Here is a 19,269-nt window from a genome sequence, read left to right as displayed (position 1 = left end):
TCTCTCTATCTATCTCTATCTATGTGTTAGTGTGTCTGTGTGTATGTGTGTCTGTGTGTGTTTGTGTGTGTACGTCTGTTGCTATATAAAATAGATAGAAATATTGAGTCAATGCATTTGGTTCTCGATATATTAAGTCCCTTGGTCAGTGTGGGATTATTGACTCAAAATTATGTATTTTGTTTTCTGAGACGTGTGTAATATTATGGGTTTTTGTTCAGTTGAAGAAATCCTTGAGCCCCTTAACATGTTTTTGTTGTGTGTGAGTGGCCGTCGTTGTAATGGTCACTTTATTGGATACAATTTAATTATGCAATCAGTGACAAACACATCCCTCTTAAAGAAATATAGAAATAAAAAGTCATCTCTATAATTTGTCTTTCTTCAACTGGGATTTGAACTGCAGACTTTCTGATTTTACGGACAAACATTATTTACTTTTAAAACAGCCTTCGATCAGGCGTTCAAAATTATAGATTTTGACCTTTGAAATGTGTAATTATGTGTACTTTTGTACTTGTGTACAGTGTGAGCTTGCATGCGTGTGTGTGTTTGTGTGTGTATGTGTTTGTGTGTGCATGTGTTTGGTAAATATATGTAATATTCAATGTGACACATTACATAGCTATGTTGACTCATCATTTATACGATAAGCTACAAAGACCTGCATAGGGGGTTCCTATACTCGTGATATTGATATTGATATGATTCAGATGTTATTGATGAGGGTTAAAAGTGTCGTTGGATTTAAATGGTCTTTACGTTTGCGATCATACGTTGATGGTCAATGACGGTGTATATTAATTTGTTATCTGTTATCTGCTATCTTTGGCATGTGATTAGGCTATGGACCTAAAGGTGGTCCTTTGAAAAAAAAAATATTTATACGTTAGAGGTGAGTTTAGTCACCCATACCAGATTCACCACTTTCTTTGGCCATCTAGGTCTCTTGTCAAATACAGTCCTCGCAGCTTTTCACAATCGTTGAAAGCGATTTATTTCTAATGCGCTATTTTGGGAGTTTTATTGCAAATTTATATTAAAATCATATTCTTTGAAATCGATGTATTTCTATGCTCTATATTGGAAGTTTCATTGTAAATATATATTAAAAGCCTTATTTTTTAAAATAAAACATAAGTCATCGGAGATGTCTTTATAATGGTTTTCTTCACTTAAAGCCATCGACAAATGTTAATGGCGCGAGGTCGCCACCAAACTCTTTGATTACCAATGCAAGATAGTCTTTTTGTCTCATTACCAAGACCAACACTGCTTTCGTTACCAATTATTTGAGATATAAGAAAGTCAAAGGAGAAACTCTTAGTGTTTATTTTGTTAATTAAATAACCGATTTTATTTACCTAAATAAATCGTATAGATAGAATGCGCTTGGCCAAGGAGTTCACAACATTGCCATCCGGAAGTATAACGGGCCAACACACAAACTCTGTGTAGCCATGAATTTTTATAGTCTGGTTAATACAGTTTAGTGAGAACAACTCACAAACGCGGATGGCAAAAACAATAACAAAGGCCTGAGTGACGTCATCTTCGAACTATCTATATAATTTATCTAGGTCGTGTTGCTGACTGAAAATTGCGTTTTACCTTAATGAGTCGTGAATTTGTTTTGTTGTGTGTGTGTGTGTGTGTGTGTGCGTGTGTGTGTGTGTGTGTGTGTTTGTTTCAAAGTGATTATATTATAGTTGATGTTCGTGTGGATAAAAAAGGACAGATATATCAACGAGCTGGTGTTCAATATTCACAAATTAGGAATGTACCGATCAACGTCACGTCACGAGGATACATTTATTGGTATTGTAATAACTTTCTATTAACCCATACATCGTGCTCGTCAGTTCTTGTGCTGAATGCTCTTATTATTTATTTATTTATTTATCTATTTATTTATTTATTTATTTATTCATTGTTTAAAATTTATTTATTTATTTATTCATTTATTTATTTATTTATGTATTTATTTATTTATTTATTTATTTATTTATTTATTTATTTATTTACTTCTTTGTCTGTGTCACACCCGGTTACCATTTTTTTTTAGTGTGTTACGGGTCAATAGAAAATTACTATTACCTAGAAGTTTTAAGAAATATATAAATCAATAACACACTTAATTTTACGACCTTCGTCACACTTACTGATGGAGACACGATATTATAAAGGTTACTGAAATGTTACTTTTACACTCGACATACTTCTGCCGTACTCTGAAAAAAAAAATCCATATTTAAAAACTTGGCCGAAGTCCCAGGTTTGAGAGTTTTTGCCTAGATGAGAGTCATTTAAATCGATCGATATTTGAAGGACGAGTTTTCTGGCCAAACTTTTAAATATGGGGTTTATTCCAGAGTACGGAGCAGCAGCTTCTTATGGTGCTCACACTATTATGTTATGACGATCGACCCAATCAGCAAAGTCCCGACCACATTCGTGCACCGTCGCGAATCTGCCCGGAAGCTTCGTCACAGCAAACCGTTCAACTATATGCTCTGCGGTTTCGGGTTCTAACCCACATCGGATACATGTGGGACTAGTGGAAAGTCCCCACTGATGAAGCGACTGGAGACTTGTGTTGAGCAAACTCGTGTCAAGGGATATAGTATAGTGCTTCTATTATTTATTCCTATTATAATATTATAACCTTCTTTGTGTTTACGATAAAGCTCAATCAAACAACACATGCCAGATGGTTTTAAAATGAAGAAAGAGCCATTGTTGAAACTGATTCAAAACTGACGAAAGAGATGGAATACTATGGTTAAAAAGTTCATTATGACTTGTGGATTACTCATAAGAACTGTGGATGGTAGTTTCAATTGATTATCAAAAATTTGTTCTTACTCTTGATAGCTGGTTGATTTGATGGTGCACAATTAATTCACGATTCTTTGGATTGAGTTGCTAGCAGGTTTGATTGTGCTTTGTTGTTGATTCTTTGGATTTAATTAACTACGGCATGCTGGGATTATTATATGAATATTAACTCATCGTCGTCGCCGTTGTGGTGACGTCATCCTGTGACCATGACCTTGAGAAGACGAAGTGCCTTGTTGTCTCGTCTGCAAGAGCGGAAGGAGAGGCTGGGAGGTCTGGCCATATCTTGGCCCACCCTCATCGCCCAGCAGCATTTCTTGGCCAAGGTAAATAAGGGTAATAATATATCAATGAATAAATTTGATTTTTTTTTTATCACATTTTTATAGCTCATTTTTATGGTTAATTCTCTCCTTCCCAGTCATTTTCAGAATTTTCACCGAATCGTTGCATCCACCCAACACAAAAATAGATTATTCTTGCTCAAACAGAAAAGCAACAAGTTCATTCTATACATAATATTGTTCAGCAAAACAGTTCAACACAGTGTCAAGTTTTTATAGCTGCAACGACAAATTTTCTTTAAATCTTGTGAGATGCAAAATAAATCAGATAGATAAAATTATTGGTTGTATCGTAATGAATGTGACGATTTTCCGATAGTTGGTAAGTAGAGGGTTAAACGTGGTCAATGTAAAACACATTGAGTCATGTATTTCTCCAGCAAGCTACATTATGGAATCAAGTGATAATTCCTATTCATATTTGCGGATCGCCCATTAGGCACTCTAGTGTGCATTTTGGTTCTCGTATAATAACCGTCGTTGATAGCCAGGTACCAGTGACATCTATATAGTATATAAAGTCCTAGCCAGGTACTCGTTCATTCACTCTAGGGTAACAATACCTTATTGTTCTTATCGTTCTCGTTAATTGATTTATTAGGATCAAGTTGAATTGCTGAATTGACTATTATGGTGATAATGATATGTCGACGACGACGACGACGATGATGATGATGATGATGATGATGACGATGTCATAGATCATCCGATACCTAATTTGTTTTTCTACTTTATCTTTGGAATACCTTTGTAATAATCAACATTTTAATATATAAAATGTAGTCTTGTTCTTAATGGTTATTTATTTTCTTTAGACTGTAAAAAAAAAACACTAAAAGGACACTTTAACCAAGGGAAGAGGAAAATAGAAAGAAGAGAGAGAGAGGTAAAAGAGGAAAATGGGAGGGAAAGAGGGGAATCACAGAGAGAGACAGATAAAGGGGGGTGGGGTGGAGGGAGAGAGATTTATTATGCCAATTATTATAATGATATTAATGGTAGTGACCGTCAAATTGATACAAATTATATATGATTATTTATGCGAGACGGACCCTTCATTTTTGTGGTTAGTACTGCCGTACTCTGTAAAAACCCATATTTGAAAATTTGGCCAGAAAACTCGTCCTTCAAATATCGATCGATTTAAATGACCCCCATCTTGGCAAAAACTCTCAAACCTGGGACTTCGCGAAGTCCCAGGTTTGAGAGTTGTTGCCCAGATGAGGGTCATTTAAATCGATCGATAATTTGAAGGATGAGTTTTCTGGCCAAATTTTTAAATATGGGTTTCTACAGGGTACGGCAGAGTAGTGGATAGTCTCCGTACCATCATTCACCACGCACCTAAGATGTTATCACATCGTCACCAGAGTGCCAGAAATGACTGCTATGCGTCCAAAATTCATGTTTTGAGAAAACGGATTTTGATTTCCTCTCTCTTTCTCTCTCTCTCTCTCTCTCTCTCTCTCTCTCTCTCTGTCTCTCTCTCTCTCTCTCTCTCTCTCTCTCTCTGTCTCTCTCTCTCTTCCCTCCACCCCCCCCCCCCCCCCCCCCAGATTTTCAGCTCATAACAAAACAAAAATGTCAATTTTCGACAACTAAGGGAAACAGTAATTGGTAATATTATTATATGAATAGTAATTGATCGATATTTTGAAAGAAGGAGCGGTGCTAGTTTTAGAATTTTTAGGATTTTGGGAAATAGTCATTTCTGGCATTCTGCCAAGGATATATATATATATATTAAACTACACCAGTCAAAGTGATACTAAGTAGTTAGAAACTGTGGACTGTAAAAAGCAATTAATTTAAGAGATTTATTACTGTTTTTATTGTTTTTGTTATTGGCTGAAGAAGGGGTTTTGAGTCCGAAACTTTCCGTGTTTTGGTCTTTTGTTCTTTCTTTTCGAGGATTTTACCTTCATATCTGATGATCATTACATTTACACTAAATTATTAGGAAGTTTTGTTCAGTCCAAACATACCAATCACTTGATGGTTGCCGTATAGTAGGATTTGTCAATAAATTGTTTTCTTTGTCTTAATTGTTGGGTTTTTTTGTGTGTTTGTTGGTTTGTTAGTTTGGATGTTTTTGTTTGTTTGTTTGTATGTTTGTTTTGTTGTTGTTGTTGTTGTTGTTGTTGCATTTTGTTTTTCTTTGTTGTTGTTGGCTACTTTGGTTACAAAACCCGGCCATAGTAGTTGCCGTACTCAGAAAAATTCGTCCTACAATTATCGACCGATTGAAATGCCCCATCATTGACCATCATTGACTCAACAGCGAGGCTCGAACCCAGGACCTTCTGATCAGAAAGCGAGTGTCATACCACTATTAACACATAACCGCACTATTTTGATTTTTATGAAACCACACTCATCGTTTTCATTTTCATCGTTGTAATCAACAACATTACACATGGCTTGATTAATTGTAATGATAACCTATTTATTTATAACAGTCCCCACTCTGCCTACCTGTGAACGAATTGTTTTGGCGTTGTTGTTTTCTTTCTTCATTAGTTCTAACGTTACTCTGCGTTCGTTCTGATGAGAGGATCAGCTGAAATGACTCACGCTTATTTTTAGAAACATATTAATATAAAAACATTAATTATAATTGTATCTAGTCATGGGGATAAATATTTTTTTAGACGATAACCCCCCAACCTTCCCCCCCCCCCCCCCCCCCCCTCTTTGCTCCGCCAATCATAAATTGTCCCATTACTTATCTCGTTGTGCGGCTTTGTTGTTTGTGGTTTGGCACTCGCTTTCGGACCGGAAAATATTCATTATTCACATATTCGTTCACCGCACTCAGGTGTAAAATGAGTACCTGACCGGTAGCAGTTTTGTCTCTATTCCGCCCCCCCCCCCCTCCTTCCCGGTTAAGATTTGCTGTGGTCCTGGATCCCTTGTATAGCGCTTTAGAACGTTTAGTGGCTATTGCCCTATAAAAACTCTTTTTTTTTTATTTACATTTTTGTTTTTGTTTCCCCTTTTGAATGAAGACAACGATACGACTTCGTTTTTAATGAATCTTGAATCACATCGGTATTACTGCTTTTTTCTTATTTTCTTTCTTTCTTTTTTTTTTTTACACTGTTATATTAGGGGGCGGGTGGGGGGATGTCCCGATAGCTCAGTTGGTAGAGCGCTCGCTTCACAATCTAAGGGACCGAGATCGATGCCGGATACAGTCGAGATCCCCCCCCCCCCCCCCCCCGATAGACTAGCGTCCTATCAAAAGGGTAGCAAGCAATTGGTATTGTCCGTTTCACGCTATAGAAACCGAGATAAACTCCGGCTCTATGGGCCTAAAGGCTCTGAAGGACTACTTACTAACTGTTATATTAGAGTCATATCAAAGCCCGCCATTTACACGACGATTATGACTTTACACAAACAGTACAACAAACACAGCAGATTTTGCTGACCATTACATTTGCTGAAATTTTTGTTTCTAGTTGAATCAGGGTCGAATTAGTCTATAATATTTATTTATAAGAGGTTGACTTGATCGTTGACGAAATTGTTTTAAAAAATCGAGGTTTATTTAGGCTACACAAGGAGCTTTATTCTCGACATACTGTCTGTCAACTGCTGTCAACATAACAGTGGGTCGGTCAGTCAGTCGATTATGATGAGTTGGTACCTCCGTTGTTGTTGTTCTTCTTCTTCTTGTTCTTCTTGTTGCTGTCGTTTTTGTTGTTCTTATCGTTTTTGTTGTTGTTGTTGTGTAAGAGAGTTAGCTTATAGCAAGTGGGTTTAATGAGTTCACAGTGCTTGTATATCAGTTAAACATGGTCATTATATTGAGTAGTCTAGGACAGTTTTACGTTCCAAAGTTAAAGGATTGGTCATTATATTGAGTACTAGAAAATTATTTCTTTGATCGGTGTTACTTGGTATTTGGGGATAAAAGCATTAAGTTATAGTTGGTATTCATCATTTAGGCGTACGATATTATTTGGGCGTAGCGTATTTGTTATTTGGGCGTACGGATTATTTAGGCGTACGCCATTTGATTATTTAGGCGTAAAACTGACCTTTGGTGAAAGGAATTGTGGGACAGTTTACAATAGGATATAAAACAGTGTGTCTGATCAAACGGGGATCATTCTACCTTTTGATTCAGGATTCAACTTGACCATGAGCTGCACACTTTAAACCTTTTGTGCTCACCATCATTTATTTTCTTTTACGGACTTAGAAATATTCCACGTATATTGAAAATGGTTACTTAGGCAAATTGACTTTACATGTGGACTGATTTTACGGATTTGGAATTTATGAAACTGATTGAATTATGACCATGCTATTTGATTTGGATTTGGAATTTATCATGATTTGGATTTTGAATTTATCACAAACAAATAAAACTGTAAGAAATGAAACTTGGAATCTGGACTTTTATTTGAATGTTTTGATGTTGTGCATTCAATTATCATCACCGGCCCTTGAACTCTTTCGTCATTATTAACATCTACAACACAACGCAAAGGATAATACTACCATCTATCAAAAACACCACTATACGATCACAAGCCATTACATATGTGTGCAACTACGCAACATTATGCATCTAATTTGGTGTCGTGAATCAGGATTCTTATATATCTTTATTTGGAGCCCTGATACCATGATGTAAAGATGTTATCATTCCGAACCATGGAAACACAAGAAATGTATATTGTTGCGGTGTTAACATCTATTAAAGTTTTTGTGAGACTCGAATTTTGAAGTGAAAATTGTGAACAGATAGGAAAATAGTTTTATTTGGGAAAGAAAATGAATATCAATTTTGAAGGTGAAGCAGTGGAATTATTTTGTATTGATATATGAAAAAAAATATTGAAATTATAGATGATTCCTAAAATTCTGACAAAAGACAATATTTAAAAAAATAAATAAATATACTAAATAATATTTAAATTAAGAGTCACAGATAGAAAAGGAAAATTTTAAAAAATATAGATATATAGGGCAATATATTATATTCAAAAAGTGAAAACAATATATTATAGAACGGCAAAATAATAATAATAATAATAATAATAATAATAATAATAATAATAATAATAATAATAATAATAATAATAATAATAATAATAATAATAATAATAATAATAATGCATTGATGCTATACGTATTTTATTTAATTAAAAAGAAGAGTTGAATTTGAGATTGAATAAGACAACGTGAGTATATCACAAATGGAATTTGAACCATCCTTTTTCACGCAATACTATTTATGTGTGATGGGATATGACGAGAATTAAACACTTTTATTGCTATGAAGATGGAATTTAAGGTGAAAAGATATTTTTTCTTTGAACTTTTAATTACTTGATATCTTACTTTCGATGTTGTGATGCCTTAAAAAGTATAATCGATAAATATATAAATGTTTAATCAACTTTCGTGTTGGTAAATTAAAATTTTAATCACTTTTAAATGATAGATACCTTACTGTTGATGTTGTAATTTGAAAGAAAAAAAATCTATAATCGATATATATATATCTATTTAGATGTAATCAAATTTGATGTTTGTGAATTTATCAATGTTGTAATACTATAAAACCTATAATTGATATATATGAATGTTGTAATCAACTTTGGTGTTTTTGAATTTAAAGTTTAAAGTTTTTAAATATTTAACTGGTATAAGTATTATCATTTTAACATTTATTTATTACATTTTAGTTGGACATTACATATATATTTAATCTCTCACTGTAATTTTTTTGCATAAAAAACAAAAAAAGGGGAAATTTTTTGACAACAAGGGAAAAAAGTAATTTGGGGAAAATTTTTTTTAAAGAATAGTAATTGATCGATATTTGAAAAAAGAGGGGCTTTGTTTTTAAAAATTTTTGGATTTTGGGAAAGTCATTTCTGGATTTTGCAAAGGGTAGCAGTTTTGTCTCTATTCCGCCCCCCCCCCCCCTCCTTCCCGGTTAAGATTTGCTGTGGTCCTGGATCCCTTGTATAGCGCTTTAGAACGTTTAGTGGCTATTGCCCTATAAAAACTCTTTTTTTTTTTATTTAATTTTTGTTTTTGTTTCCCTTTTGAATGAAGACAACGATACGACTTCGTTTTTAATGAATCTTGAATCACATCGGTATTACTGCTTTTTTCTTATTTTCTTTCTTTCTTTTTTTTTTTACACTGTTATATTAGGGGGCGGGTGGGGGGATGTCCCGATAGCTCAGTTGGTAGAGCGCTCGCTTCACAATCTAAGGGACCGAGATCGATGCCGGATACAGTCGAGATCCCCCCCCCCCCCCCCCCCGATAGACTAGCGTCCTATCAAAAGGGTAGCAAGCAATTGGTATTGTCCGTTTCACGCTATAGAAACCGAGATAAACTCCGGCTCTATGGGCCTAAAGGCTCTGAAGGACTACTTACTAACTGTTATATTAGAGTCATATCAAAGCCCGCCATTTACACGACGATTATGACTTTACACAAACAGTACAACAAACACAGCAGATTTTGCTGACCATTACATTTGCTGAAATTTTTGTTTCTAGTTGAATCAGGGTCGAATTAGTCTATAATATTTATTTATAAGAGGTTGACTTGATCGTTGACGAAATTGTTTTAAAAAATCGAGGTTTATTTAGGCTACACAAGGAGCTTTATTCTCGACATACTGTCTGTCAACTGCTGTCAACATAACAGTGGGTCGGTCAGTCAGTCGATTATGATGAGTTGGTACCTCCGTTGTTGTTGTTCTTCTTCTTCTTGTTCTTCTTGTTGCTGTCGTTTTTGTTGTTCTTATCGTTTTTGTTGTTGTTGTTGTGTAAGAGAGTTAGCTTATAGCAAGTGGGTTTAATGAGTTCACAGTGCTTGTATATCAGTTAAACATGGTCATTATATTGAGTAGTCTAGGACAGTTTTACGTTCCAAAGTTAAAGGATTGGTCATTATATTGAGTACTAGAAAATTATTTCTTTGATCGGTGTTACTTGGTATTTGGGGATAAAAGCATTAAGTTATAGTTGGTATTCATCATTTAGGCGTACGATATTATTTGGGCGTAGCGTATTTGTTATTTGGGCGTACGGATTATTTAGGCGTACGCCATTTGATTATTTAGGCGTAAAACTGACCTTTGGTGAAAGGAATTGTGGGACAGTTTACAATAGGATATAAAACAGTGTGTCTGATCAAACGGGGATCATTCTACCTTTTGATTCAGGATTCAACTTGACCATGAGCTGCACACTTTAAACCTTTTGTGCTCACCATCATTTATTTTCTTTTACGGACTTAGAAATATTCCACGTATATTGAAAATGGTTACTTAGGCAAATTGACTTTACATGTGGACTGATTTTACGGATTTGGAATTTATGAAACTGATTGAATTATGACCATGCTATTTGATTTGGATTTGGAATTTATCATGATTTGGATTTTGAATTTATCACAAACAAATAAAACTGTAAGAAATGAAACTTGGAATCTGGACTTTTATTTGAATGTTTTGATGTTGTGCATTCAATTATCATCACCGGCCCTTGAACTCTTTCGTCATTATTAACATCTACAACACAACGCAAAGGATAATACTACCATCTATCAAAAACACCACTATACGATCACAAGCCATTACATATGTGTGCAACTACGCAACATTATGCATCTAATTTGGTGTCGTGAATCAGGATTCTTATATATCTTTATTTGGAGCCCTGATACCATGATGTAAAGATGTTATCATTCCGAACCATGGAAACACAAGAAATGTATATTGTTGCGGTGTTAACATCTATTAAAGTTTTTGTGAGACTCGAATTTTGAAGTGAAAATTGTGAACAGATAGGAAAATAGTTTTATTTGGGAAAGAAAATGAATATCAATTTTGAAGGTGAAGCAGTGGAATTATTTTGTATTGATATATGAAAAAAAATATTGAAATTATAGATGATTCCTAAAATTCTGACAAAAGACAATATTTAAAAAAATAAATAAATATACTAAATAATATTTAAATTAAGAGTCACAGATAGAAAAGGAAAATTTTAAAAAATATAGATATATAGGGCAATATATTATATTCAAAAAGTGAAAACAATATATTATAGAACGGCAAAATAATAATAATAATAATAATAATAATAATAATAATAATAATAATAATAATAATAATAATAATAATAATAATAATAATAATAATAATAATAATAATAATGCATTGATGCTATACGTATTTTATTTAATTAAAAAGAAGAGTTGAATTTGAGATTGAATAAGACAACGTGAGTATATCACAAATGGAATTTGAACCATCCTTTTTCACGCAATACTATTTATGTGTGATGGGATATGACGAGAATTAAACACTTTTATTGCTATGAAGATGGAATTTAAGGTGAAAAGATATTTTTTCTTTGAACTTTTAATTACTTGATATCTTACTTTCGATGTTGTGATGCCTTAAAAAGTATAATCGATAAATATATAAATGTTTAATCAACTTTCGTGTTGGTAAATTAAAATTTTAATCACTTTTAAATGATAGATACCTTACTGTTGATGTTGTAATTTGAAAGAAAAAAAATCTATAATCGATATATATATATCTATTTAGATGTAATCAAATTTGATGTTTGTGAATTTATCAATGTTGTAATACTATAAAACCTATAATTGATATATATGAATGTTGTAATCAACTTTGGTGTTTTTGAATTTAAAGTTTAAAGTTTTTAAATATTTAACTGGTATAAGTATTATCATTTTAACATTTATTTATTACATTTTAGTTGGACATTACATATATATTTAATCTCTCACTGTAATTTTTTTGAATTGAAATTGTTTTAAAGTCAATTTAAATTCTAAGAAAGGGGCGTATGTAAGAGAGTTAGCTTATAGCAAGTGGGTTTAATGAGTTCACAGTGCTTGTATATCAGTTAAACATGGTCATTATATTGAGTAGTCTAGGACAGTTTTACGTTCCAAAGTTAAAGGATTGGTCATTATATTGAGTACTAGAAAATTATTTCTTTGATCGGTGTTACTTGGTATTTGGGGATAAAAGCATTAAGTTATAGTTGGTATTCATCATTTAGGCGTACGATATTATTTGGGCGTAGCGTATTTGTTATTTGGGCGTACGGATTATTTAGGCGTACGCCATTTGATTATTTAGGCGTAAAACTGACCTTTGGTGAAAGGAATTGTGGGACAGTTTACAATAGGATATAAAACAGTGTGTCTGATCAAACGGGGATCATTCTACCTTTTGATTCAGGATTCAACTTGACCATGAGCTGCACACTTTAAACCTTTTGTGCTCACCATCATTTATTTTCTTTTACGGACTTAGAAATATTCCACGTATATTGAAAATGGTTACTTAGGCAAATTGACTTTACATGTGGACTGATTTTACGGATTTGGAATTTATGAAACTGATTGAATTATGACCATGCTATTTGATTTGGATTTGGAATTTATCATGATTTGGATTTTGAATTTATCACAAACAAATAAAACTGTAAGAAATGAAACTTGGAATCTGGACTTTTATTTGAATGTTTTGATGTTGTGCATTCAATTATCATCACCGGCCCTTGAACTCTTTCGTCATTATTAACATCTACAACACAACGCAAAGGATAATACTACCATCTATCAAAAACACCACTATACGATCACAAGCCATTACATATGTGTGCAACTACCCCACAGTTGCTGGCGGTAGTGGTGGTGGTGGTAGTGTTCTTGTTGTTATTGTTATTGATCTTTGTTGTTGTTTTGTTGTTGTTGTTGTTGTTGGTGGTGGTGGTGGTGGCGGTAGTGTTCTTGTTGTTATTGTTATTGATCTTTGTTGTTGTTTTGTTGTTGTTGGTGGTGGTGTTCTTGATGTTCTTATTGTTGTTTGTCTGTTGTCTGGTGATGATGTTGTAACGCCTCCAAGACTGTTGTTGATCATCAAGATCTATAACAATTGATTTTGTCATATATATTTTTTTTCTCCTCTCGTCAATATTGTTTGGGTGTGTATTCGTGTAGTTTTGTTGTGTGCGACCGTGTATGTGTTTAGTTTTCATTTTCCTCCAATGAGTCATCACTCTTTAAACGTGGTGTTATATCACCTTTACCACATATGTCATTGTATCATAGGTAAGGTATAATATAGAATGTGCCTATACCGTAGCGGATTAAACACACTTGACTGTCCTAGTATATTTTATTAAAGCAGTACTTGAGGTTCGTGCTAATCTAAACATCACTCCTTTTCTCTGGGCGCCCCCGCACCGTTTTCCCTGACCAGGAGGTTCCCCTGTGTGGTTGACCCCCCCCCCCCACCTCTTCATCCCCCACGCATACAACCCCCCCCCCCCCCTTTTTTTTTCCCCTATGTTATTTGTTTTAACAAAGACTGAGTATTGACCTACAGTATGCCATACTCTGAGAGAAAAAAACACATATTTTAACATTTTGGCCAGAAATCTATTCCTTCAAATATCGATCAATTTAAATGACCCTCATCTTGGCAAAAACTCTCAAACCTGGGACTTCATGAAGTACCAGGTGTGTGTGTGTTTTTAATATACCGATGATTGAAGGACGAGTTTAAAAAAAAAACAAAAAAAAAAAAAAAAACCGAGTTAGATCTATTCAGGGATGTAAATCTTTCAGAATTATTAGGATTTCCTATTTTTCAGACATTTTCTAGCTTCCCCAAACTATTTAAATATTTCTTCATACCTCACTACCAACAACTCTTGTGATAAGAGATACTGCTGTACATATAGAGAATTTGTAGTGAATATCCATTTTCAATGTACTGAAACACTTAATTTACACTACTGTTGTGTCAGTTATGATTATCCGTGTATTTAACCATTCAACTTATTTCCACGACAGCTTCCGAATTTTAATTCGGAAGTACTAAGGATTGATAGCGTACGAATTTCCGGATTTTCCTAATTTTAATTCGGAACTAGATTCACATCTGTTGTGTAAACAAGGAGGGTTATTTTTAGTTTACCGGAAGCAAAACATGGGCTGCAGAATCGAAAGTAGAAGATGGTGGATACATATCGAGTATTCATGACTGAGTTCTGAGTTGTTGTTACACTTTCTTCCTAAGGCTCAATTGGAATGTATTTCTGTTTCTGTAAGTAATTCCTGTGTGTTGCAATTCATTCCAGTCATAATGAGTCTGAAGATACATTTCCCTTAGCCTTGGTCTTTATGAGAAATTTCTATGGGGTCTCATTTCTGGTTGAGACTGCTACGAACTTTTGACTGTGGTGGGGGGAAAAATCAAATTTGTTTGTTCTCATTGAAAGCTACACCAATAAAGTAAAGTAAAGGGCTTTTAACACGATTCTAAACCTAATGTAGTATTTTAATTGTAATGTACTTCTTATTGCCTTTGTTATTAGCAGAAGGGTTTGGGGCCTGAGAGAATGATAAATATCGGGAGGTGACCATCTTTCCAATCTCAAAATTGGCCTTAGTAATGATATGGCTGTTGAAATTTGAGTACGAGTTTTTATTATTGTCAGATTCATTTAGTTATTGGGGGTAATATTTTGACCTGAATATAATTTTGATATAAAAGTTTAGGTGTTGGATTACGTGCAGTGAAAATAAGTTAAGATAAGAATTCCAAAATTCTGATTTTTTTCAGTATCCCAAACTAATTTAACCCTGTTTAATCCATAAAGATAAGAATAATACTAAATGGGCCCTGATTTAAGCATGAACAACACCAAATAATGGTATTTCCTCCTGACAAAAAGGAGACATAAATCATTAAAATCCATCCGTAAACAAAATAATTTAGATTTTATTCTGAGACTTATCACTCAAAAGTCCTAAAAATGTTGTCACAATCACAAGGCCATTTATCACCTCATTCCTGGTGTGTCACTTGGAGTTTAGACTATTGAAATGAGCTCGCAGAATTTCAGAATTTTTTAAAACTTTGCATTTACATCCCTGTCTATTCCAGAATACTGAAGAGGTGTTATACTTAATGCTACCCCCCCCCCCATTAAATCTATATCATAATAATGAAGCTCACAACATTGCCATCCGGAAGTATAACCTGCCAACACACAAAACTATGTGTAACCTTGGACGTTAAAAGTCTGGTTAATACAGTTTGTGAGAATTACTCATAAAGGTGGATGGCAAAAAACAATAACAAAGGCCTGAGTGATGTCATCTTCGTTCTATATATAGTCTGGTTGATATAGATGCTATGCGTTTGTCTAACAAACTCACAACATTGCCATCCGGAATTATAACGGACCAACACACAAAACTATGTGTAACCTTAAACGTTTATAGTCTTGTTCAGTTTAGTGAGAATTACTCATAAAGATGGATGGAAAAAAGAAAAGCAAGAACAAAGACCTGAGTGACGTCATCTTCGTTCTGTCTATACATTTGGTAACCACCATTCGTCCGCTTACATCAGACTTGGTTCATTATGGTGTGACAATTTGTCTAGTATTAATGTATTATTGACACGGCCTTAATTGGTCTTCACTTCACTAGATACTTCATGCGTGTGGATCAACGAGAAATTACTTTTGTGATCAGTATGGTTAACCCACTCACGAAATTTCTGACCGAATTTCTTTCGCATTATAATATGATGATATTGATAGTTAGAAATTATTAGTTAGGTTATTAATAATAACTCAAGACTTAACTTTCACTAAGAATAAGAAGGCAATCTGGATTGGGTTCCCGACCTCCTGTTGTGGGCAGGGAGGTACTTGCTGTGTCTTCTATCCACCTGTATGTTTTCCAATTGCTTTCTGTCTTTGTCTTAAGATGAGATTACTTAGTTTTCTCCTACCTTGGCCGAATACCCTAGCTGGGAGCGAAACAGTCAAACGTATAGTTAGAGTTTTGGGAGATGATTTTTTTTTGTCTTGTAAATCATCGCTCTGTTATGCACTGTTTTATGTTTTGTTTACATATTTATGATTTATAAACATTTGAGTGTATTCCTCTTAGTGGAGACCTCTGCTTGAGTCTGGATAAGACTTTTATTTGATCTCAAACTAAGTACTTTGAAAGTGTGCTCTTGGAATCTACATCGTTTTCCTATTTGAACCAATTCCCCTTTGTCTTACCTTTTCTTGGGTGCTTAATTGTAATTCTAGAACTTGTTACTATCCTATTTTCTTCCTTTTTACTGGCGCTGATATGACCTTAATGTAATGCAAGCGCCGTAAAACCCTTAAATACAATTAAAAGCAAAAACATAAGAAGGCAATGAAAGTGGAGATGAAAAAATAACGTGAGCTTTTATATAGAGCAATATCCACTTAACGTGCTCAAAGCGCTTTATAAGGGGTCCATAGCCAACGGTTACCTTTAATATGTGGAACGAGACATGATTGATGCCTGTAAGGCGATAGTACAATTTCTTTTTCTCTGACAGACAACGCTGTTAACGGCCAGGTGCCGTTTTTACATCTGAGTACGGTGAGAGAATGTGAGTAACTTAAAGAGCTTTTTCAAAAGGACTCAGCTATACGCCGCTCAGAACAGGACTTGAACCCAGGACCTTCCTATGACCTTGTGTCATCATACCGCAAGTCCATGTGCCCGAAAAAAAAAAAAAAGACGAAGAAGAAACCGGAGTTGGAAAGTTTGGGTTAGTTAGTGCTGCTGATATGATCTTTCAAAAATGTTAAGCTGGGAGTAGCTCAATTTTACGACATTCAGCACACTATCTGGTTGGTACTAACCGGTGCGTGAGTCAATCCCACGTTAATGACCAAAAAAATAAATAAATCTCGTCTGTATGTTCCCTGTTTGGACCAATTCCCCCCTTTGTCTATATTTTTCTTGGGTGCTTTGATTGTAAATCTAGAATATTTTAACTATTCCATTTTGTTCTTATTACTGGCGCTGATATGATATAAATGTGTCACAAGCGCTGTTAAAACCCCTAAAAACAAACAAACAAATAATAGTAAATCCAAGAAGTTGTGTAACAGTGTCAGTGTGAGATAAATAGAAAGAAAGATTCAAGATAATATTAGGAGGTCTGAGGTTCGATACCCATTCGAGGCACTGTTTCATACACATCTTTTGATATTTTTATATTTCACCGGTGCCTGCTCCTCAATTTGTTACCAAAAAAAAAAAAGAAGAAGAAGAGGAAGAAGGAGGAGGAGGAGGATATGTTTTAAGCACCCGTTCTCGAAAAACTCAACGAAATTAAAGTCCGTGTCACATCACTTTTATGACTCCCTTGGGTAAAGATGGTTTGACGTATGCTATCCAATCATGTTAATTAAGAGTAACTTAAATCCCGTTGGTAAAGGGTTAATGGGTCTCATTACGTCATGTATGGATGTCAAGAGCTGAGTGAGAGTCCTTGAGATGAGTTAGATCGTGTGTGTGCTCACTCTGAAGTTGTGACGTAATCAGGTTCGTTTGTCACACTAGGGGCTATGATTTGGTGTGTAGTAGGTAGGTACAACATTCGTACTAGTTTTTGGCTTGGTTGAGAGTTGTGAGTGAGCTGGGCCTGATGTGCCTAAAAAAAGGCATACGGAACAATTCGGGTAAAGCAGGAATTCGTCTTGTTGACACCTCGACAGTTGTGGCATTTGTTGTGTTGTTGCTATTGTTGACCATCAATGCACACTCAAATAGCTTACTCACTCGTAAAGTAGTTCGTTCTCCCGTTTGCAGTTTTCATCATCCTTAACCTCGTCAACGACGACGGCTACGACGACAACAACAACAACAACAATAACAACAATAACAACAGCAGCAGCAGCAGAAACAACTTACAATTACAACAACAGCAAAATAAACAGAAAAGCTCTATTTTAACAAAACAACACCAAATGCCACAATCGTCAATGTGTCAACTAGGCGATTTTCTGCTTTTCCCGAATTCAACATCAAACTTCAGAACTGCAGTACTGTTTAAAAAACAACAATACGTTTAAAAAATAAATTTGGTCAGAAAACTCGTCCTTTAAATATCAATTGATTAAAATGACCCTTGCCTTGCCAAAAACTCTACAACCGGCGACATTTTGGAAATCCCAGGTTTGACAATGTTTGGCAAGGTGATGGTCATTTTAATCGGTCGACATAATTTGAAGGACGAGTTTTCTGGACAAAACTGTAAATACTAGAGTACGGCAGAGTAGAATTTTATACGGTTCTCTTTAGTGTTATTCATTAAACACGCTCTCATTGTTTTCATTTTACTTTCATTATCAGGAGGGATTATTGTTCCTTTTACATTTCTGTATATTTTCTTACAACACTTTGAGATTTAAAAAAAACAACCAAACTTCGTGCGGATAATCGTTGTATGATTGCCACATATTTGTTGTTCGGATCTGTTGAATGGGCGCTTTCTGAGTGGTGTTCCTGACCTCCCATAGTGGACAGGGAGGCACTTACTGTGTCTTCTATCCCCCTGTATATGTTTTCCACCATGCTTTCTGTCTTTGTCGGAATGAGAGAGGAAGACAGTCAAATGTTTTGTTCTCTCTGTTATGTATTGCATTACCTTTTTTGTGTTATTAATAATAATTTGTAAACATTTGAGTGTATTCCTCTTAGTGGGGATATGTGCTTGTGTCTGGATGAGACTTTAAGGACAGTGTGCTCCTGGAATATACATCTGCTTCTTATTTGAATCAATTCCTCATCTTACTTTTCTTGGGTGCCTTAATTGTTATTCTTGAACTTACTATCCCATTTTCTTCCTTATTTATTTTTTGTTATTTTTTTTTTTTTGCTAGCGTTGATATGACCTTAAACGTGTTGCAAGCGCCGTAAAACCCTCAAAAAGTTAATTAATTAATTAATTAATTAATTACCGCTTTGCCCATTGCGAAACCACTGGCAGGTCACACACCAAACTTGTTGACAGAGTTAAGCTTTTGAGCGGCTTTTTAAAACTATAATTTAGAGAATTATTTGTTTATAACTTGTAAATTGAATCATTTTCTTCTTGTGTTCACCCTGCATGAATTTGGTATTAGGTCGAGTTACAGAATGTAATTATGGGCTTGTTTTAATATTGTTTCAATGTGTAACAACACACTGCCTTGGT

General features: G+C 34.6%; 1 protein-coding gene across 12 annotated transcripts in view; it reads left to right on the top strand.

The window, feature by feature from the left end:
* Positions 1 to 19,269, top strand: part of LOC144970444 (arf-GAP with Rho-GAP domain, ANK repeat and PH domain-containing protein 1-like) — a 152,015-nt gene that overhangs the window by 88,126 nt on the left and 44,620 nt on the right. Inside the window, exons 1-2 of one of the 12 annotated variants that reach the window (XM_078910101.1) lie at positions 1,706 to 1,818; positions 2,688 to 3,164. The exons of 10 other annotated variants lie outside the window; for them this stretch is intronic. In XM_078910101.1, coding sequence (XP_078766227.1) covers positions 3,048 to 3,164 — 117 coding nt within the window. In that variant the 5' untranslated portion in view covers positions 1,706 to 1,818; positions 2,688 to 3,047. Of the gene's footprint in view, positions 1 to 1,705; positions 1,819 to 2,687; positions 3,165 to 19,269 lie in introns of those variants that run through there. One more of the 12 variants, XM_078910100.1, reaches the window with a different exon arrangement.

Source organism: Berghia stephanieae, chromosome 4, assembly GCF_034508935.2.
Source record: "Berghia stephanieae isolate SIO BIC M18660-M18661 chromosome 4, UCSD_Bste_1.3, whole genome shotgun sequence".
NCBI classification, from domain to species: domain Eukaryota; kingdom Metazoa; phylum Mollusca; class Gastropoda; order Nudibranchia; family Aeolidiidae; genus Berghia; species Berghia stephanieae.
This window is presented reverse-complemented; position numbering and strand designations above follow the sequence as displayed.